Source organism: Strix aluco, chromosome 11 (genome assembly GCF_031877795.1).
Source record: "Strix aluco isolate bStrAlu1 chromosome 11, bStrAlu1.hap1, whole genome shotgun sequence".
NCBI classification, from domain to species: Eukaryota; Metazoa; Chordata; class Aves; order Strigiformes; family Strigidae; genus Strix; species Strix aluco.
The window spans coordinates 24,453,059-24,475,623 of NC_133941.1; the positions used below are offsets into that span (position 1 = coordinate 24,453,059).

A 22,565-nucleotide genomic window follows, 5' to 3' on the forward strand; every position below is an offset into this window, starting at 1 on the left:
TCACTGGAAAAGGAAAAGCTAAATAAATGTGAAAAATCTTCTTGGTAGTTTGAAGTGCTACAGATCAGACATTCCAGCCCCTGGGACCCTCCACAGGCTGGGAACCAGTCTGCAGCAGCTCCAGCACATTCAAACCACGCCCAACAGCTGAGTGTGAACAAGGCAGGCTGGGATGAGGCAGGAACAGGAGAAATAGAAAACACGGCAAGTACTGGGCCATACACAGAGGTAACTGGCACTGATAAACTTCGTAGGTGCCAGCACCGACCTGAGCTCAGGCAGTAAATACAAAGGATCTAGACAAAATAGACAATCCTGAGATGGAGATCCACTTCTTAGTAAGGCTTTGAGTGCATGTGGGTTTTTAAGTGCTTTTCTTAAATTAATTATCACAAAAGACAGGCTAGCATTCTTTAAACAGTTGTGATCCTTCATTTCAGTATAAAACACATACACAAACATGGCTTAAGACCCATGATCACTTAGGATATAATTTTAAAGTTTGTATTAAAAATATTTTTTCTCCAAATGATAAATATTTTAAAATAAGCATTTATAAAAATAAATGGTCCATTCCCATAAGGAAGGACATACATAGCTGAAATTCTGAATACATCTTGAGGCAACACAATTATTGATGAAGCTAGTTAATAAAATCTTTGGTATGAGAGTATAGTACATTAATATTCATGCACCGTTGTCTTCCCTTGGCAGGTATACTGTACAGACAAGTGAAGAGGCAGCTGTTCCTTAATTTCTTGATACGTCTTCCAAATACAACATACAAATATTTCTAACGTGTCTTCCTATGATAACAGGAGAGAAGCCCAAGATTCTCCTGGCTCTTCCTATGACTTTCGTATCTAAAACAGAATGAAGATGGGAGGAAAAAGAGAAAGTGAACACTGTTAAGTTTCATTCTAGCTAGCATCTACAAAAAATAAAAACAAAATAAAAAAAGTTTCTTTACAGGAAAGCCCATTTTCTTCAATATTGTATCCATCAACTGCCAAGACAGGATAATGACAAATCTGTTAAGATTCATCGCTGCAAGTTCAGACACACGAAGAGGAGATTACTGAGTTAGGTAAGGGGGCAGCTTTACACCTGGGCACGGCACCACATGGTGCAAGCCTGCAGCACTACATCCAGGTCTGGTGGCCCTGTTACACATGGGGCATTGAGATACTGCAAAGGTACCTGGAACTGGAAAAAAGAGCCTTGGAACAAAAGACTTGGAGAGATTAGTTGGTAATTTTAGCAAAAAAAAAGACAGAGAGCCGACTTGAGGCACAAGGACATCCACGGGGATAAAATATGAAATGTCAGCTGGCACAGAAAGAAGGGGCTAAGGGGCTCTGCAGTCTGGTAGAGAAAGGCTTAGCAAAAATGATAGGCTGGAGCTGAAACCAGTTCAAACTGAGAATGAAACTCACACTTCTAACACTATGGACAATTAACTGGAATCAAGGGAACTGATGGATTCTCCGGTATTTTGGTATCAGTCCCCGAATGCTTTTCTGAAAATGCTTCCATTAAATGCTGGTGACTGTATCTGATGAAGGAAAGTGATGGCAGCTAAGGAAACGTGGGTTAGCCTCAAAGGTCTAATAAAGGTCTTTTAGCCTTAAACCCTGACTCCATGGTAACACGGCCCAGACTCCCACATCACCTGAAATATCCATGAACTGGTGCTACTGTAGCCTACAGCTCTGGGAAAAAACAGTAAAGAACAATATTCAACCGTGTCTACTGTGACCAGGGTATGAGGAGCAGAAGGCACTAAACCAACATGGAGTTTGGATTCTGCTCCCCATCCCCTGCGCGAAGACTGGCACTTCCCACCGCACCAGCACCGTGCGAAGACTTGAAAGAAAGCGACACTTCTGAATCAGCTACTCTCTCCCCCTGGATCTCTCCCACTAGCAGTGACTCACTGCTTTGCTGAAGTTGATTCATGGGGACACATCAACGCGCTTTCTGCTAACAGCTGCCGCTCTCACAGTAACGTTGGGTGAGTGGAAGGGAGGACAGTGAAGAGGAGCAGGAGCTCTGCTCTGCCGGCTGCCACGAAGCAGACAACTTTGAGCCGACAGAGCTAACACCCAGAGCCAGCAACAGAGGCAGCGGTTGTAGCTGCTTGGGCTCAGCAGATTGAGCCAGTGTCCTCCGGCCCTGGCACTGGTCATGCTTCACCCAGCTCCCAACGGACGTAGAAGCCAGAAGGTCTGGATATGTCTCATGACTGCTGGGAATCATGACCCATTGCTATAGCAACAGGAGCTCACATGACTACTGTCTTTAAAATGAGCCCCTATTTGTGGCATCATCTGTAGGCAAACTATCCATTATTTATACCTTGGCATGTCTGAAGTGCAATTTGTATCCTGGCCTCATTAATGAATGATGACACCTTGACCTGCTCTATTAAGTAAGATGTTGGATCAAGAGACGCGCTGCTCTCCCATCCTGGGCTAAAGTAAGGCAATCAAGAGAAAAATCACTGGAGCAGATTACCTGAGTTACAGCAATACCAAAATAACGCAAATCCTGCAGCAACGCTAAAACAAGCAAGGAAGAACACCGGACCTAAAGAAAATGAAAAAGGAAACACATTACAACAGAACAGAGCAGTGGAAGTTTAGTTCCGTTCATAAATCATCGATTGCTATTAATATGCATAATTAAATGTATTCAAATGAAGCTAACACATTCACAATTATGTATGTTCTGTGGCTAATGTACTATGAAGCACATTTACTATACTCTAATTAATTTTTACTACAGTTGCTTTGACACCAATCACCACTCGCCTCTGTTCACCTAGCTATGTCCTATGAAATTTAAATGAAAGCTTCCTTAGATGTTTTCTTGCTCTAAAACTTTGTGCAAAACCTCCTTTAAACACTACAACAAAATACTAACCAGACTGCTGGGACCTCACCACACAGCGTAACATTTTACTTTATAAAGAGCCCCGCTGGGCCAACGCACTGCCTGTGGGTTAGAGTACATTATATAGTCTGCAGTCCCTTAGAAGCAGATTTTTAGGGTTTTGTTTTTTCCCCACAGATGTTCCACAAATTCCATTTTCATGACAAGAGCAAATATTCTTGTTCCTGTTTACAATTCTGCTGGAAGCTGAAACGCAGAGCCACATGCACACCTAAACCAAATCTCCCACTGGAAACATTTCCTTCGTGTGCCTGCCTGGAATTACATGCAGTTTAATGCTGATGTTCAGTATTGATGTTCAATAAAACCTTTCTAATTCTTACTTATCCACAGACAAAACCTCATCAAGATTTATATCTGCTTCTTTATTATCTAACATTCTATTTGTATTTACTACAATTAAACTGCACCTGTCAATTTAAGGGCAAATGTACTGCAGACTGACAAATTAGTGGAGCTGACCGCACGGACAAGACATCAGAGAAACAGCAAAGGAGCAAGGACTTGGCTGCTCCTTCGGCTGTAGTCTCCAACGAGGGTGGCTAGCAGCCGGACAACCTCCACTCTGAGGCCAGGTCTTTCATCAGCATAAGGAAGAATAGAAATTATTTAATTTTCTTCTTTCCAAGCACTTTCTCTATTCTTCCTGTACTGTTATGCTGCAGTCAGCAACAGTGATGTGAAAAATCTGAATAGCAATTTGGTTCAATATTCAAAGTAAGAACACCCCAGGCAAAAATATACATTGAGTTAAACGGTGGTTTTGCCTCTCATTTCAGTTTTCTGTCAGGGGAAAACTGGCAAAAAGGCATAGTTGATAGAAGGTGCTTTTATTCTCTCACAATTGTATCCAAATTTCTAAATAAAGTATCAATTAAACTTAAATTATAAAATAGTTCATTACAAATTTTGAAAATTCTTTAGCTTTCTTTCAGATCTTCAATTTCTTTTCAAAATATCTTTCAGTGAATAAAACATTTGCCTCTGTAATCTGGGCATTGAACAGAGAAAGGGGAAAAAAATTAACATGTTTTCCTAAGAAAAATATATTTAAGTTCAACCTTGCTCATCTTCCTTTCTAGTCTTTTTATTGAAAGCTTTAAAAAATTGAAAAGTTTTGAAAGTTATATAAAAAAAATTATTGATGGCCTTATGCAAATTGACAGCAGAAGCAGCTGAATAGACCCTACTATTCAAGCATTGAAGAAATCATAGGAAATGAAGAATTTAGCTATAACAGTGTAAGTAAAAATACCATTGTAAATATTGATTAAACTCTACAGTCTCTTCAATTTCCTGGCACTGTTTCCCTCAACAGCAGTTCAGTACGTTTTCCTCCATTAATTCCACTTAACTTGTGACAGTAAAGACATCATAAAACAAACTATTTGTTACATGAAATGCAAATTACATGATAAAATAAATTGCATCATAATCTGAAAAGCCATTCCATCCGGTGACACTGTATGCATTTATTTACCCCTGTCATTTAGCATATATTTCTCCTTGTCAGTGTCTATCTCTGTGGAATCTGTGGTTTCTAGAAATAAAAGCAACACATGAAAAGTTAGTACTCAGCTCAAGCAAACAAACGAACATACTCAGCACATGCAAAATTGTGCTAAACAACACATTTCAGAAAAATATCCAATTTTGACATAAAATATTAACCCCTCCAAAGGTAAATCATTGCTATAGTTACATCTGGATATATGTTGATCAAAAGACATAGGTACGTAGTCATTTGCATGCAGCTATAAATAGCTGCAGCAACATCTCTGATCTGGTTAAGCCCTAACCATGTAAGTAACATTACACTTGTTTCCCAAGTGAGGAAAGCAGGAGCTAATCCCTCCATAATGCCAGAAGTTTTTATTGTAATAAATACAAACTATTTGTTAATATATGTGCTAATCTGAAAACACCCCTGTAATTTAATGCATCACCGTTCTTTCTGTTCTTCAGTAAATCTCTGGGCATGAATATATCTGGCAGATGAAGCACCTGAAACAAACTGCTTGGCACAGATTATTTATTTAAATTCTGATCTCAGCTAAAGACATGTACAGCTTCTTTGAAAATCTGTAGGTACTATGTGCTAACACTTGGCACAATTAATTTTTGCCTCTATCTTTCTGCAAATTCTAGTAGAGAAGGAGATTGACCTTAAGACGAGCTGTTCGGTAGTTAGCAGCAATAAAGCAGTTTCTGCTTTGAACAGAAAGACCTGCAGCTCTTTTAGAGGTGCCTTTGCCATATGAACGTGGAGATAACATTGTCTGCAGAATATGTGGGCTACACCAAAGAACACTGCTGTCACCATAAATGGCAGAGGAATGACTTTTCTTTAATGTATCACGAATCTGCAAAACAACTTTCTTAGTCAAACCTCTTTGTGTCCAAGAGGGTTAAAAAAAAAGAGAAAAGTAAAAAAGGAGAGCTCCAAATTTGGCTGTCAATAGGGAATAATTTGAGACTGTTTGGTTTCAACTGATTTCCTTCTTCTACATGACAATCTGGACCCAAGTGAGGTGCCTTGGAAAACTGCCCAGTACACCAAGTCTGCAACAGGGACCTTCTGTCAGCCAACATTAGCAGGTGAACATCCGTCTCCCACGCTAACTGCGTCCCTCCCGGTGGGGTGACACGGCGTGGCATTCAAGCAGAACAGAAACATCTGAAGCACTTTGCTGCAAAGCCTGAGAGTCGCTGAAGCAGAAAGGATTGCTGCACAGCATCCACGGCACACTCGGTACCCGCGGCAAGCTTACCCAGCCTGCCCGGTCGGAGGGATGTCCTCCCGACGTGCTCTAGCTAAGAAATCCTCACACTTCACAGCAGAGCACATCCAAAGCTCTGCACCTTTGTCAGGCTATTGCTGTGTGGGGCTGATCCGATCCTTTATCTTTCTAGTCTGTGTCAGCACTGGGAGAAATAAAAACATTTTCTGAGTCACTCGGAAGATCCTGTTTGGCTTATAGCTCTGAAGCTGCCCGTGCCGTGTGCCTTACCCACCCTCTAGTGGGAATTCTGAGCCATTACTAAACATTTCACTTGCAATATTATACTCGAGGCAAGGAAATTTTGTTCTAGTGCAAATTTTAAGGTTGTTTTTAAAATGAAAAAGAAATCTTTCAAAGGATTTCCTCTGTAGAAAACATTTTTCATATGTACAGCTGCATGTAATCTATTATAGAAATCTGTCCTGGCCAGTTCATCAGTGTCCTCACCAACAATTTCTCCAGGTGTTTATAACACTGCTTGTTTCAGTTCAATCTGCATTTAGAACAAAGTCCCCATGTTAGGGGTTCCCTTTTTTCCTCATGTTTACAAATTCTATTGTCAAATCAGTAAATGCTCTGTGCTAAATTTGACAAATTTAACAACTACTGCTATAAGTAACATTTGAGTAACATAAAATTTCACAGGTGAGAGGTCTGAAGGATAATGCCTTTAATATTCAAAATGTTCAAGGTCACTTACATGAGAGATAATACCTCATATTGAAAAGGGAGCTTTTCCTGAAGAATAAAGTTGGTTTTGGTTTTAGCTTAAAATGCTGCACAGATGTTGATCGACTATACAATCCAGAATGCGGACATTTGTTTTAGTTACAGAACTCATAAAAAGCAGCAAACATCATCTCGTTATTTCCTTCTCAGGTCAATATAAGGAAACTGCAGAATCTCAGCATGTACTAGTATTTTAACTCAGTTATTTTAAATTATTCTCATTGTCCTGAGGATGGTAACACAAGAGAGCGTACCAAGATACAGAGACTTTAATGACTTATGATGGTTACTGGAGTCCCTTTGCATAATGCAACAGCAGCAAAACAGTTTCAGGCACCACAAACAGCTCTATTTTTTCTGTGAAGCACTTCTAGCACATGTACTTGTTATGCACAGTCTGAACACGAGAAGCCCTAACCCTGCCCACTCATGGGGCTACCCATGTAAAAGCTCTCAGAAGTAGCCACATAAATCAGGTGCAAGGAGGAGCACATTTATGCTCTAGCTAAAAATGAAAGCATCATGCAGACACCCTACACAAGTTTCCTTTCAGCTGGTTTGTCCAGATGTGACAACAGCATGAGACAGTGTGAGAGTTCATCTTCACAATATCTGCAGAACTTCCAATGTGAGTTTTATGGGTACGGATGAACTTGGTCACAGCTCTACTATTTCTAGTACTCAAGTGAATTCAGACCATCTATACGGGAGGCAGTCAGGCCTTGGCTACCTGTACATGTATGTTAAGATACATTTTCAGCAATGGCTTGTGGAAGGTCTTACTGAACATTAACAGAGCTTAAACTCTTAAAACCATTAACACACTCTTGAAGTTTTATTCTTAGTGACTACACTAAGACTTAATAAGTTCCTCTTAATTAATAAAGGCTGTCTGCTGCCTTCTAGTCAGCCTGGCAGAAAAACCTGTTGCTTTTGAGCTCTATCCAAGTGAAAACAATAGACCCAAGACTATTGGATTTAAGAGCCTGCTCCCTCAAAAGGCATGACTTCTGCAAGGTGAATATCAGATTGAAAGCACTGCCTTAAAGCTGCTGCCAGGTTGAATCAACTGGGATTTGTGCTCATCTGAGATTCTGAGGCAGGGATAGGCCCAGACTCTCCCTGTTCAAGAGGGTTCAGGTATGGATGTGGAGACCTGGGCTAACTTTGCAGCCTCCCTGGGCAGACAGGAAAATGGTGCAGTCTTCTGCTGGTACGTATTTGTGCTGGGTACCTATAAACCTCTTCCTTCAAAATAAAGGTAAAACAAAGCTAGACAATGCAGTATCTTCAAAAGTAATTACAATTTTACATGCAATTTTCACTCCAGAAATAAAAGAGGTCAAACTGGTTTTTTTAAACCTGTGGACTTTGGTGTAACGGTTTGAATCTCACTGGAGTTTGACCCACGTGTCTGAAATTTCCCCTGGCACCTAACTGTGGAGTTTCTTGCAACTAGAAATGAATTGACCAGTGAAGCATCAGTGCTGTTAGATACTTTATAAGAATTTCTTGAACTGCAGTCCCTTTGCAGCTTCATTAAGTTAAATGGGGGAGCTTTCCCTCAACCTCAAGGCATTTCAGTATGCAGGATGCCTGACGTATTTCCCAGCCATTTGGAACACCGTTATTTTCTCCAGTTTGTTAGATGAGAAAAAATAAAAAATTTTTAAAAAGAAAAAAGAAAGAAACACCAACACATAGCAAGCATTACCCCAGGTTGGCAAGTCAGGCTTGATACTTTTCCTTAAAGAAATGAGCTCCTTTGCAGTATAGAATCAAATCTGTTTTGAGCCCCAGCCCTTCTGAAGTAAATAAATGTATATTTGGGAGGCAGCTTTATTGACATCAGTCAGGCCCATCAGCTGCATAAAACAAGTTCTAAGTGATTTATCACAGTTCACCATTGCAAGGGCCTACGAATGTTCGCTTCACGTTAAACTAGACACAACTAGGAGATTTATGGATTGAGGGGAAGCCAAGCTTCTGGGCCACCAGAGTTTTGAGCTTAACAAATTTGAGCTTTGTAATGTTCTTACGTTCTACAAGTCAGAATAAACACAGAGGAAATAAACAAGCCATTAAGAAGTAATGGTTATGAAAAGAGAAATTGTACTTCACAGGAGTTATATTGCTGTCTTACATGTTGCACTTAAACTGTTTTAAAGACATATTTCATATTTCAAACCAATCAAAGAGTTTTGGACTGCACATACCAGTCAACAAGTAACAAGAACTATGCAGTCAAATCCCCTTCAAATCCCCTTTTGGCTTTAGGAAAATTCCAGTCAGAAGGAATTAAGGTATACCCCCAAAGTTACTTAAATAACCTAAACCTCATCTGAAATGAGGTTTTGTAATACTTTGATGAGGAAATCCACAACTCAATCAACTTGCAAATCAACTTACTCAAGATTTTCCTGCTTGGCAGGTCATTATACAGCTGTTCAGCATTGATCTGTAGAGCTCTGTAAAACTCTTGACAGTGTCTGTCTCCTTTCTTCTGAAGGTGCTTTATCAGATCTGAAAGTCTGGTATGGAGTGATGCCTTTGGATTCCTGAACTGTAAGAGAAAAGCACTCGTCAGAAGAGAGATTACAACAGCTGGAGATCAATTTTACATCACTTTACAGTATGCCAGGGAGTGAAGATATGGAGCCTCTTTTATATTTGCTAAAAGAACGGGCCAAAAAAAATAGGGGAACCTAAAAGGGACATACATGCATTGCACAGTAGTCTTCAAGGCACTGAGACCCATCTGGTCACCACTGACTGACTGAGGGACAGCATATTGCCTCTGCCTTCCCTCATTCTTTTTTCTGTCCTGATAAAGTGACAGCTACTCCGCGTTTGATGTTTTCTCTGCATTCAAACTAACATGATACTTGCTATGCTACAATTTGATTGACAGCTGGTGATAGAAAATATCAACAAAACTTATAATAAAGTTTTACGTTTTCAAGTTTTCCCTTAGTTGCCTCGTAATGATCACCCAAAAAGGTACTTTATACTGCTTATATTAGTCCCAATATTGGAGTGTTCATCATCCCAAGATTACATGTTTTATTGTTTCCAGCACAATTAACTGCTGTGCACGCAGTGCAACATGTACGAATTCTCATTACTCTGGCAACATGGCAAGCAGCTGCAGAAGAAAGTACTTTTTTTCTGTAGCCAAAATGTGGTGAATTAGGAGACCTTACAAAAAGGATGAAAATGTGTACTTAGCCTGACACACATCAAACTGATTTCAGCTTATTTGGAAAACATCCAAAGCCATTCTCAGCACAGCATTATATTTCAGACCATTACAGTAGATAACTTTTATAGTATACTTAGTTAGGATCAATTCCTGCTCTAGGGAGACAGAAATGCAACACACCTTATACAACACTCCTTATTCTGACAAAATCCCTCCAAGGTCTACCAGATATAGCTGAGATTGTAAGCTTCCTAAACACTCAACAGAGTTGACAGAACTATACCAAAGCTGTTCATTTCTGTCTCCTAAGTGCAGAAGTCACAAATTATGTTTCACAGATTCTTTATGTGTTTATTTTGAAGCTCTTGAGGGAATGAGATGATCTTTAATTATGCATGTCACACTGTTTGTCACAACTGAGTGGCTAGACTGGCTCAGCTGATGATCTAGCACTGCTCTACACCACCAAAACACTATTCATCCCCACGGAGTTTGGTTATGACAGAATTAGACCTATTTTTCCTAATGTTAAGATACTGATACCCTGAGCCTTGTGCAAACAATGAAGTCAGCAGAGGGCAAGTACAAACTGTTGTAAGTAGGATCTGGGAAGCTTTTAACTGACTTTAACTTTCACTCCACACAAGTCTAAAATACCATTCTCCCTAAAACCAGCTACCCATTTTTGAAAGCTTCATGTCAGGGAGGGTGGCCCTCCTTCATACATAGCAGCACCACTGGAAGATGTTTCTAACTCCATTCACTTGCCACAGCTCCCACACTCACAGGTGGGACTAATGCCCCCCTTCTCTACCAATACTCAGTTATTAATCACATTAATCAGATTAAGTTAACAGAGATGATGTTGTGGACACAGCTGGCTGCAGCACAAGTCATCCGACACGACACTCCAGGCAGGCTCACGTGAGGAGGGAGGCATGCAGGGCGTTTGGTCACCCGACGGGTGCAATCCTGCCCACAGAGCAGTTCTAGAGCGTGCTTCTGCATGCACGGCACCAGCCGTCACGGCAGGGCCCATGGCATTGAGCTGCTGCCAAAGAGGGGCCGTCTCTCATAACCACTTGGCACAGGGAACACGCCAGGCCTCTGACTTCTCCTCTGATACGAGATCCCAGATACAACTGGTCAGCAAGCAAGAGGTGAGGAAGATTGGCTTCATGTGGCACCAAGAGTCAAGTCAGGAAGAGGGCAGCTGAGCTACTGACCCGCAAAAAGAATGCAACATTCAGAGATATAGTAAAATTCATCAAATTACCTTTTCTGCTTCTGCATTGGTAAGAATTTGGGGGTAGACTCTGTTAAGCTGAAGAATAATTTTATCAACCACTTGCTCATTCAGTCGGCTATTGCTTGTAAGAAAGTACATGTCGTGCTGCAGCCGATGACAATACGACTGATCTAGAGAGAAAATAATACAAAGAACAAAGCACAGCAGTTAATTAGCAAGCCATTTTTAAATTCTGTACATTTCATTTTCCTAACAGTAGTTAGCTAGCTAAAATAAAATTACCACCATCATGTAATTTTAGAAAGCTCAACTATCTATTAGGGAAACACAGCACAGCCACATGCTTCCGAAGACCCATCCACGTAAAATTACATCTTAACTCCTGGCTGGTCACTTGTGCTGCCTCTCTCTTTCCAAAGGGAGAAGGTTCTAAATTATTAAGATGTCAAGCACTGATGGATATTTAATCAAATACAGTCCTAAACTTGTTAAATCACTGACGATAAAATTTCCATCATTTATGAAGTCAGATTATGGAGTTTAAAAGTAATGTGTTTTATAAATTTTTTGATGGGAATATGTATTTCACAGAGAGAGGTTCTCTCTGATGTAGAACGGTAAAAGGACGTAAATTTGGCTTCAAATTACGTACATTACTGATACTGGTACACAGCACAAGGCTGGTCTTTGCCTGCTGCTTAGCACCTGATGACTGCAGCACAGTGCTTGCACAGCCAGGCAAAGCTGGGGGCTGGCTGACCTGCAGTGATTTGGCCCTAACTTCACCCAACCCTCCCAGAGTTTCTTGCTGTCTCTGGTCTAATGGGAGACTTCAGCAACTTGCCCAGCAGAAACTGCCCAGACTGAAACAGAACTGGAACATCAGGAACAGCATCTCTGCCAAAGAGCCATGAAGCCTTTTAGGGAAGGACTTCTGCCATCACTTTGCGTAGGAGCGGGGAGAAAGGGCACTCAAAAAGCAGTACATTTTTACCATGGAAGTACACTCAAATACAGGTACAAATAAACCACATCTTTTTCTATTAACCCAAACTCCTGCAAATACACAAATCCAGACTTGCTGTTGTTTTAGGCACCATTTCCAATTTCACAGCAATGGATTTTGCAGGAGCATAGACTTCCCTAGAGCTGCTTGTCCATAGTCCCTAGATTAAGATACAGGCACAGAGTGGCTCCACAGGTTACTGTGCCCTTACCAGGTTTAGAAAGAGAATGTCTATGACCATGTCTGAAATAAGTGTTAAAATGTCAGTACAGCACTTTATAACTGAGCAGCATAGAAAACAAAACCAAAATACCACGAGCCCCATCACATTCCCCATTTAAAGCAAATGCATAGGTTTTATGGTATTTTGCTACCAGAAAATACAAAACCATCAGCCCTTTGTGCCCTGTAATTTAAAGATAAACGAATGAAGAGCCAGAAAACTTTGGCATGATGCACTGCACCTACACACAGCCCTTGCCCTTTCTATATCATGATTGTTTCTTTTTGTTTTACGCTGTTCTTTTCCTGTATCTGTGAAGTACTAACAGCATTTACAAGAAAGTGTTCAGGAAAATCTCCTAGTTGACCATCATGCACTAATAACTTCTCCAGTGCCAGTGTCACTCCTATTCAAACAGGAACATACCGCATTTGATAGTGCGCAGAGAGCTGTGATTCTACAGGCACAACAGGATTTCAGTTACATTTTTACTTTTTATACAAACACCATATTATTTCCATGTGTTTCTAATGCCTCGCTTTTCCACGGCTCGCTGTCAAGGCAACTTTATTTAGTGTACTGTCAGAAACATATTGCCCTGACATACTTGCTGTGCAACTCCCTTTTTTTGCAAGAAGTTCCACGTTATCTGATTCAGGGTTGATATCAAACTTCTCCTCTTCAAATCAACTCATTGGTATGCACAAAAGGCTGAGGCAAGGATCAGGAGACTGTGAAGTTGCGTCTGTTCATGTAAATATTTTCTGGGGAATGAAGAGCCACACTCCCTGCAGCGTCCTTCTGCCTCAGCTACGTGATTTGCAGTGATTCTCAGTGTCACCAACAACTCTGTACCTTCTGCAAACTTACAAAGAACACGCATTAAACTGGGGTCTTACAGCTAGCAGAGCAATTAAACTTCAAACAACATTGTGACATTCAAACAACCAATCACAGCAAGTGCTAAAAGGATGACAAGAATCTGGCAGAACGAGTATACAAAGTAAAATAAAAGCAGGCTCAAAGTGTCACCTCCTTCCCTGCTTCTTGCTCTGTTGCTGCCTTGTTATTACCGATCCCGGCACAGGCAGCATGCAGCAATTACACCACTGAAGATAACTGTGACCAACTGAGGATCAAATTTAAGCCAAGATCATTTTCTCAGCAGTCAGGAGCACTCCATGTCCTCACGGCACTTTCCATTTAAACACACTCATTAAACCATCACCACTCTCACTGAGGGCTTTTTGCTGCCATCTGAAACCTGCCCGCGGGTGCACAGTATTACAGGGCATAAGCCTCTCTGAGATTTCAGGGGTGGCCGTTTTCTTCCCATCTAAGCCAAAAGGCAGGAGAAGAAAATGAGACAATGCTCTTGGTCTGTCTGGCTACTGCTAAACTGTGCCTGCCAAGGACAGGTCTTAGGCCTGGCTCAGGCATCTGCAAGATGCTTCTCCCATCCTATGGGATGCTCCATTTTTAAGAAGTGCCATGAAGTAGTCTGCTTCCTCCCCATTCCCACAGAGACATTTCGCCTGCCTGCACCTTCACCTCCTCCAAATTACAGTATTTAGGATGGGGTGCAACGTTTAAAATTTCCAGAAGAGCAGTTATCAAGCTCAACACACTAGCTCAATAAATGCAGAGCAGAAATATCTCACCCTTCCAGTATCTCACTTCTCTCTTCTGAAATCTTTCGTCTCTCCTCTAACTCTGAGAAATCTTTGCCCAAACCACTCAAGGAACTGCCTTCAGGCTTCTGGTAGACCAGAGAAGTGAAACTTTCCACCGACACCGCCCACCACTGCAGAACTGTGCCCCAGCTACTAAATTTAAAGAAAACAAGAAAAGCCCCACCAATCCTAGCAGCTGGAACATGGCACCCTGCTTTGGCGTGATAAGGGTATCTGGAAAGCACAGCATGTGCATTGGAAGCCAACACACAATGCTCCCGGGCCCAGCTTGCCCCAGGAGCTCCGGCAGCTTCGTTATGGCACGGACTCGCTCCCATGCACTGTCAGTCATGGCCCAGTTATAAACATGCTCATGCTATGAGGTTTTATAATGACTGTTCATGAACAGCAGCTTTTTAATGTTGAACATGCCCACTATTTACATTTTAAAGTAACAGAAACAGGCATGGCATTGCCAGGCATTTTAACGCCCTCAGACTGCACAGGGATTGCACCCAACTCCGAACTGGTAATTTGATGTTACTGCAGTTACACCTTCTCCTCCACCAGAACGTTAATTGAACTGGGTTTAACCCTGTCCGCAGCCACAAGTTTGCCCAAACCCGCAGCTGCAGTAGAGGAGTCTGCAGGTTTTGACACAGCTGGAGGGCTGGCAGTGGACTGAGCTCAGCCTCACTAAGAGACACAGCAAATACAGCTGAGATTGGGTACCACCTCACCGCAGCTGACCTAAAGGTTGCTTAACAAAAGGTCAGTATTTACTCAGGGAAAACAAACTTGTCAAAGAGACTGACAGGAAACTCAGGAACTGTCTTTGACAGCTGAGAAGAAAACATGACTAATAATTTCATGTTATCATTACTACAAGCCCACAACACATCATACACGACCGCTTTTTTCTCTTATCCAAAGGACCAAAGGCCTCTGGCATACAGCGTACGCACACCATGCTAACATACCCAGCCTGCACCTGACCACACACACGGAAGGAACGTATAATGAAGAGATATCAGAGAAAAGCAAGAGATTACTGGTTATTTGTAGCCAGCAGCTCCTCAAACAGAGAATAATATACATAAAATCAGTGATGATAAATGCGCAAGCAACAAATGACCGTAACTAAACCACACATTCATCATTTTTCACCTGCAGGTAAAAATCATCCCCATTGCAACTCTTCATAAAATGACACATCTCTACTGTTCCTTCCAAATGGGCAATTAGGTTTCTGGCAATAGGTACACAATGACCCAGCCATTACACTAAGTGCTGCCATTTTAAGGCTGCTGAAATACATTCTGGTCTTGGAAGTAATAACACTCATATGCAACCATAACGTGCCAGACTGTCTTCTACAGCACCTGCAGGGAAAACGTCAAGGGTGACAGAGCTACCCTTCCCAAAGCTCTCCCTAATTTACCAGCAGAGTGTTTTCACAGAGAGTTTTTCAGAGACAGCTCTTAATGTGGGCACGGGCATACCAGACCCCGGCTGCAGACAGGACGTCAGACAAGTGCTGTGGCATTGACACTCTTGCTCCATACGCCTGTGGTGAGGCGTCCAGTCCCTGAAAGGTGTCACTAGCCACCGGCACAACACACTGATAACACCAAACATAACTTTCAGTTTACAGTGGCTGTCAAAAACCCCTTTGTAATTTTAAGACTGCTTAATTATTCTTACCATAAAAGACCTCATGTTGTTTCTGTACAAGAAATAGCGAATGGGATTTTTTCTCTCGCCATCCCCTGCATAAGCTCCTCTGCAATCTACTTTTGCTGCCCTTCTGGATAAAACCACATGGGCCCCTGGGACCTGCCACCTTAGGCTGGGGTCTGCCTTGCCACTTCATATTTATTACAGTAAATTAAGAAATCCAGCTGCATTTCAAGTTCATAGGCTGCGATCAGCCCATCCTCGCTATTTTGTGACATATAATTGCTCTCATCCACACTTGGGCCCCAGAAGCATAAATGCTGCCAACTGCCTTAAGTCAGGCAGGTAGACCTGCCCAATTAATAACTCCAGCAATATTTACATAAGGACTCTTGATACTGTCTCTGACACCACTGTATCTTTATTATGGTTCCATCTTTTGTCTTCCCCATAAAAGCCTCCTTCAATTTACCAAGCAATGACAGGATTGTCACAAGCAGATGTATTTAAATACAACAGACACAAACCCCAACACATCCCTCTGACGTTCTCCATAACAACACACGTAACTTGTAAACATCCATTCCAGAAACCTCACTGGTATCTGCTGTGCAACACAAAACCAAGTTGCAACTCCCTGTAAAACTCCTGGATGATTTTCACAAAAATTTATAAAGGCAAGCCGACAACCAAAACCTTGAAGGTATGTGACCTGCCGTATGTATGTGTCCATACAAACTCCCTGCCAGAGCATCTCAGGAAAGAGCTGAAAAAGTCTCTCAGCAAAACGTAAGCTTAACACTAGTTCAGGTTTTGGCTTTTCCCTTTCAAGAACCCGAGAAAGAGATGCTGAGGATTTGAGAAGGAATCTGGCTGCACAGAAGGTGATCAGGTTGCACTGGTTACCAAACGCACCTCCGATGAAAAGACACTGGTTTGCTCCTCTGGGCTGGAAGCGGCGATCGAGGTGAAAGCCAACGTGCCCCCTCCCCAGCCACACTCACCCACTGCCACATGCTGGTGCTACTGGCAAGTCAGTAACCAGAAACCAAGAGTCTTTCCCAGCACGTTCAGTAACTCATCTTTATCTGAAATATCTTTTAAAAATAGAAAAAGTAATAAAACAGTACGCAAGATACTAAAGTGCTCTCGCTACTCAGGCGTGGCACTAGCTGACCCACGTTCCCGGCGCTCCAAGCTCCGCACCAAGGCCAGCGCGGGCAGTACCGGGGGAGCTGGCGGGCGGGGGCCGAGGCGGAGCCCTGACGAGCAGAAGATGGAGGCCGGGCACCAGCAGGTTTCTCCCGGTGCCACCCGGCGTGCGGCTCCGTGCCAAGGGGCGGGATCCGGCCCAGCCCCGGCCGCGCCGCAGGCAGGGCCGGCACAGCCGCCGCCCTCGGCGGGAGGACACGAGCGCCCCGCTCCGGCCCCGGGCCCGACGGCCGCTGCCGGCTGCCGCCCCCGGAGCCCGGCCCTGCCCGCCCTGACCCCGCAGCCCAGCCCCAAGCCGCGGCGCTGCGGCCGGAGCCGGGGTTACGCCGCACTACCGGCCCGCGGCGCCGCCACCCGCCCCGCGGACCCGCGGCTCAACCCGCCCTCCGCGCCGGCGGCGGCCCGAGTACGGGGCGCTGAAGGCACCAAAACACTCGCCCTGGCGGAACTGCGCGGCAGCCCCCGAGCGGCGGCGGTCCCGGGCCCCCGAGCGAAGCGGCGCCGCCCCGCAGAGCGCCCGCCGCCCCGGGCTCCCCGCGCCCCGCCGCCCCGGGCACTCACCGGCCATGGCAGCCGCGGCCGCGCCCGCCGGCGGGCTGCGGGCCTTCCTGCTGCGGATGGCGGCGGGGCCGAGGCGGGCCGGGCGGGTGCGGCCTGCCGGGGCACCGCCTCCCGGCCCCGAGGGGCCGCTGCCGGCGGCGCCGGGGGGAAGCGGCGGCGCCGGGGGTGCTGCCGGGCTGCCCGCGCCGTGTGGCGGCGGGTGCCCCGCGGCCCCGACAGCCCCGAGGGGGGAAGGTCGTTCCCGTAGAACGGCCGCATGCGGCTGCCCCGCGCCGCGGCCCTGCAGCGCGGGGAGGGGGGAGTGCGCCGGCACGGCGCCCGCTTTGAGGCCATTCACGGCAGAATTAGTTTTTCTTGTGCCCCAGCACTGGAGACGGTTGTTTAAACGCAGCTGCGACGGGGGAGGCAAATCTGACAGCCGGGTATTGAAGTCCGAGGAGCGGGGACAGCTTCTCTCGGAGAAGGGCTTGCAGAGAAACATCTAATTAACTGTCGTATATTAACTTTGTGAGGGGAGAAGTACAAGGAAATCTGTCCATTTTAAAAACTCCCGTTTGCAAAAAAATGCATCAGCATTTAATTACCCAGCGAGGTATGGAGGACAGTGTGCCTTCCTAGGTATACATGCTGCAGAGCAGCGAAGCTGACCCTTAGCTTCCCAAATTGTGATAAAGAAAGAGATTATTTATTACTGCAGACTTATTTTTTTACTGCAAAATCTGGTATTTCTATAATGTAGAAATGAAGACAAGATTGCTTGGTTTTGATTTATGCTAGCATCTCATGTTCAGCCCTGGACTTCAATACAAAAAATAATTCTAACTAGTTAAACAGTTAAAACCTGGTTTGCCTTGCCTTTGCTTCTATTTTATTCTCAGTCAGCCTTTCTAGGATCAGAATAAATATTTTTTTCAATGTAGATATTTGTCCTCCTGAAGGAGTGCTAGTAACTTATTTCCTGATAGTGCAAGAGTCTGCAGCTCTGTGGAGGGTTTGATCAGAAGGCACTTCTTTCTTAGGGCTTTAGTTGGCTTCTGCTCCTACCCTAGAGTATTGTTCCAGGTCTGGATTGATGACACACCTCCATTTAAAAGGAGGAGGGACATAAAGTGGGGCAATGCTAGCCTGTAGCACATGATTTTAGGCCAAAAAAAGTCTTCAGGTTGGTAGTTGACTCTATAGTGAACCATGCCATTAACCAGGCATGGTTACTAAGTGGTAACCACCACTCTATTATCATAGTCCGAGCCTGAAGATAAGTGGGTTTTGGGTTGTTTTTATGTTGCCATGGGATAAGAGACACACATCCACCTTCTCAAACAAGAGCAGGTTGGTAAACAGGCTGTGTTAGAAGCCTATTATAAGTTAATGAAGTCAGTAATGGTAGTATTTGAGTGGTCATTTGTAAACTGCTATTTTTTTTTTTCTGTGTTGGAAGAGGCAGATTTATACTATGGCAAAGGCACAGGGTGATTTGTAATTACAACTTGTGTTGAAACCATGAAGAAAATGTTATGTTGAACAGGGACAGAAATCTTCCGGAGAGATTAAAATCACAGCAGGCCAAGCTGCCTCCAGACCGGCACACTTCCAGCACACAACTGCCTCACACAAACACTAAAACACTTTGCTTCTCTTAAGTAGCAGGTCCCCGAGCACCAAGACGGGCCCTTACCCAGAAAACACGACCACTGTGTGGGTGACCGCTAGTCCACAAGATCCTGAAAGGTTTGCCCAGTTTTGTCTCCGTGCCATCTTAACCCAAGCACCTCGAAAAGCTACACCAATACACTGGGACTGGTGAAACGGAGATAATAAAGCATACGGCCCCTTGCTTTGGTGTGGCCTCTTGGGAACCTGCAGCACCGCAGCGGAAAGTCGGCGTGTCCTGACCGACAGGCCAGGAATCCTGAAGCTGCACGAGCTGCCAAGTGGGAGATAAGAAAGGGTTTAGTGAGGACCTGACTTTGCACTTGGTTACGTGCTGTACACCCTCTTAGGAGAGACAGCTCCAGCTAGCTCGAGAGTTAAAAAAAACGAAAAAAGAGAGTTTGCTGGAAGTTTGCGAGTGCTGCCACTTCGTGGTGTCGCGGAGGAAGTGTCACACCCAGCACAACCCCAGAGATGGTGCTTGGGGCATACTGGGGCGTGTTTCTAGCGTGTCCTGAGGCAGCATTTTGGCTGGCAGGATTAGCCACACAGTCCTGAAGCCTCTTCTGGGTCATTTCTTTCTCTGATATGCTTGCCTTTTTTTTCGGTGCCTGGCGGTGGAGTTTCTAGCCTGGCAGAGCTTTCCAAAGATAGCGGCGTCCCACCCCAGCGCCACATCTCACACCCCTGCCCTTTCTGTGCCGCGCTCCGAGGAGCTCACTGCCGAGACCTTCCTGGTGAGCACAGCCAGAACTGCTGCGACCTACATGATCATATGCACCTCCGTTAACAAAGGAGACACCTGCATCCCCACATTTATTCTTGAAAATGTTGGCCTCTACCTCCGTACTACAAATGAAAGCAGCTTCCTTATCTCCAGTAAGGGAAAAATGGGGAAAAACCTCACTGAAATATTTTTAGTATTGTCAAATGTTGTGACATTTATGGTGCGTGTCCTTGGGAAGATTAATAAACATCCTGAGTTTATTCCATTTACCCTCAGGAATCCGGATCTTCTGAACAGCATGAAAATAGTTTTTAAAATTATTATTATTATTGCACATGGAGTCCTTCATCATGCCTGTATCAGAGTGATTTTTGGCAATGTATTGCAGTAACAGAAACAGGCACCTTGTGGAAAGGAAATTGTAAATTTATAAGTCCTTTCATCATATATTTTTAAGGTCATTCCATACGTATGTTAAAATATTACAGCAAGAGGTGTTGCCTAGCACTAAGAAGCAGCGGTAGGATGGCATGCTGAGGATTTGTTTTTATGACCATTTTATACCGTTGTGAATTCACTGCTAATAAGTTTCCCTGGAATCTCTACCAGAATCTAAACCACAAAATTGAAAACCTGGTCATCTCAATGTGGTATAGATTGAAATCTCTAATATAAATCTTAAATGTTTTTAGCAGACGGTGTTTCCAAGCACTGTGAGTGAAATAGAAGTGAAAATCAATCATTCAGGAATGCTGTGGTGTACAGTGCCACATTGCCTGGAGATATTTTTGTCCTGTAGACTCAGAAAATGATACAGGAATCAAGGGTTAAATATATCTCCTCCTCATGCCCATGGCACGCCAGACTTCTGCAGCCCTGTCGCTGTTAGGTTTGCCGGGGACAGGCAGGTCCTTGGGAGCTGCACGGCCACGGCAGAGGGGACAGAGGGGACACCCGTCCGCACGCGTGGGGCGCGTCCCTGGGGAGGCACACGCTTGGCCGGAGCTGGGCCACCGCATGCCCTGCCACGGTGTGACCCGTGACATTCAAAGGGCACAGACGGACAGGGCGGACACACGCTCGGTACTGGTAACAGCGCTGAGCCCCACGCAAACGGCGCCACGAAAGCCTCGCGCTCGTGGAGGAATTCCTCATGCTCATTTTCAAACGGCTCCCGGAGCGAGCGGCACTGTGCGAAGCCCTCGCTGCCTGCTGATGGCAGGCGTGCCGCGCCGACAGAGCCCGCCTTGTTTCCGGAACTCTGTGATTCATTTCAGGTTTCTATCTCTTAATTTAGTGGCTAAGCTAAGTGACGTGCCCAACAATGTTTTATTTCCCAGTGTCTAAAGGAGAGCAGATGTATTTCCTGGTTAGCTAATTCCAAAAGCCATTCCTGCTTCCTCCCTGATAAACCGACTGATTTGTTTATTTGAGTGAATTATTTGATTTACTAAATATTACCCTTGTCCTAGCAGCATCAGCATGTAGCATTTTCTTGTTTTATCTGTTAATTGTTACATGACAATATGGTTTCTCATTTTCCCACAGCTGAAGAGGACTGGATCTCTTTAGGAACAAATTAAATCCAGATAGTGCAGGGAGTTCCTTTAACAAAGTCTTTCTTTGTGTTTAAGAAAATAGAATTAAATATTTCTTAAAAGCTCAGATTACACACTAAGCTCCCTTCAGCAAGTTTTAGCTAATCATTTATAAAAACAGACTCTAAGAAGGAGAAAATAATGGGAAGGCAGCGACTGGCTGGCCACTCACGTCACAGCCACTGCCCCTCCTGGCTCCGCACTTCTGTTCCTGCAGATCCGGACTTTTCAAACCGGTCATTTTGCCCAAGTTCTCATGACAAATGTGCACTTACATGTCTTGTAGAGCATCATCCATAGGTTTCCCAGGTCTGGGCTGTGCCCGGTGCCCGTGCAGCAGTGGGGCAGTGCCGTCCTTGCCTGGCCGAGCAGAGGTCACTGGCAAGCGGGAGAAGTGAAAGGCAGCGGGAGGAGCGGGTCGGGCTGGGCGCAGCTGGCAGAGGCCTGGCGGGTGGCAGCGGGTCACGGCTGCCGGCAGCACAGACCCTGCCACTGCAGATGCGGGGCTGCTCCTTCCCTCCTGGGAGCCAGCGACAGTTTGCTGTTGGGTTTAAGGGATGTGTAAATACAAGGCTGTTTACTCAAAGTTATGGGATTTTTTTTTTGGTGCTTCTAATTTCTACGAGTTCTTTGCATATAGAATGGGTAGTTTCCCAGTCTTATTTATATAGCCATAGCATTATTATTGGTATAATCACCTTTTATTTCTTCAGTGGTTAGGAGAGGAAGAAAAACTATTCTCTGATTCCAAACACAAAGGCAGAAGCTGTGCTGCAAGTTCTCAGCTCTTTATTCCCAACCAGTAAAGCCAAACTATTAGATGTGAACAGAACTGACTTGGGTGAAATCATAGCCTGGAGCATCCACAGCTCTGGAAATTCCTGGTCAGTTTAAATTTCTTGTATTCATTACGTGAGTGAATTACATGCACCCCGATTCTGCTGTATGACACCCTATCCTTGGAAATTTTGACAGCGTTAGTAAGCCAAGAAGACGATACAGATAATGGGAAAATTGCATAGCTCTTGTTCCTGACACAATGGAAAAGTCAGCATATAGAATAATCCCGTGTATACCGATCATAAATCAGCTTGATAAATATTACAGAAGTTACTGTGTTGGCTGTTAGGTGGTACATGGGATAATGAACATTCAGCTTCACATACATGATCAAAACCACACTTATTCAGATCCCTTGTAAAGTACAAATCAAATGATACACATGAGAAAAAATACTCAACCATTTTTTTTTTCTAAAAAACCCAAAACATTGAAATCCTTTGAAGGCAGGAAGCAAATAAAGCCATTTGAGCTCCTCCT

At 44.2% G+C, this 22,565-nt stretch overlaps 1 protein-coding gene across 8 annotated transcripts; it reads right to left on the reverse strand.

The window, feature by feature from the left end:
* Window positions 1-409: 409 nt before the first annotated feature.
* Window positions 410-21,637, reverse strand: CARD19 (caspase recruitment domain family member 19). Of its 8 annotated transcripts, none has more exons than XM_074836752.1 (7): window positions 16,413-16,482; window positions 12,755-13,005; window positions 10,946-11,088; window positions 8,877-9,030; window positions 4,436-4,495; window positions 2,518-2,589; window positions 410-863 (listed from the first exon to the last, which is right to left on the reverse strand). In XM_074836752.1, exons 3-7 carry the CDS (start codon window positions 11,054-11,056, stop codon window positions 751-753), a joined length of 510 nt encoding a protein of 169 aa, XP_074692853.1. In that variant the 5' UTR covers window positions 11,057-11,088; window positions 12,755-13,005; window positions 16,413-16,482; the 3' UTR covers window positions 410-750. The 8 variants fall into 8 exon arrangements, with proteins under 8 accessions (XP_074692853.1, XP_074692852.1, XP_074692850.1 ...); XM_074836751.1 differs by lacking the exon at window positions 16,413-16,482 and adding an exon at window positions 13,809-13,941 and having other exon boundaries at window positions 12,755-13,012; XM_074836749.1 differs by lacking the exons at window positions 12,755-13,005; window positions 16,413-16,482 and adding an exon at window positions 21,521-21,637.
* Between the last annotated feature and the right edge of the window lie 928 nt (window positions 21,638-22,565).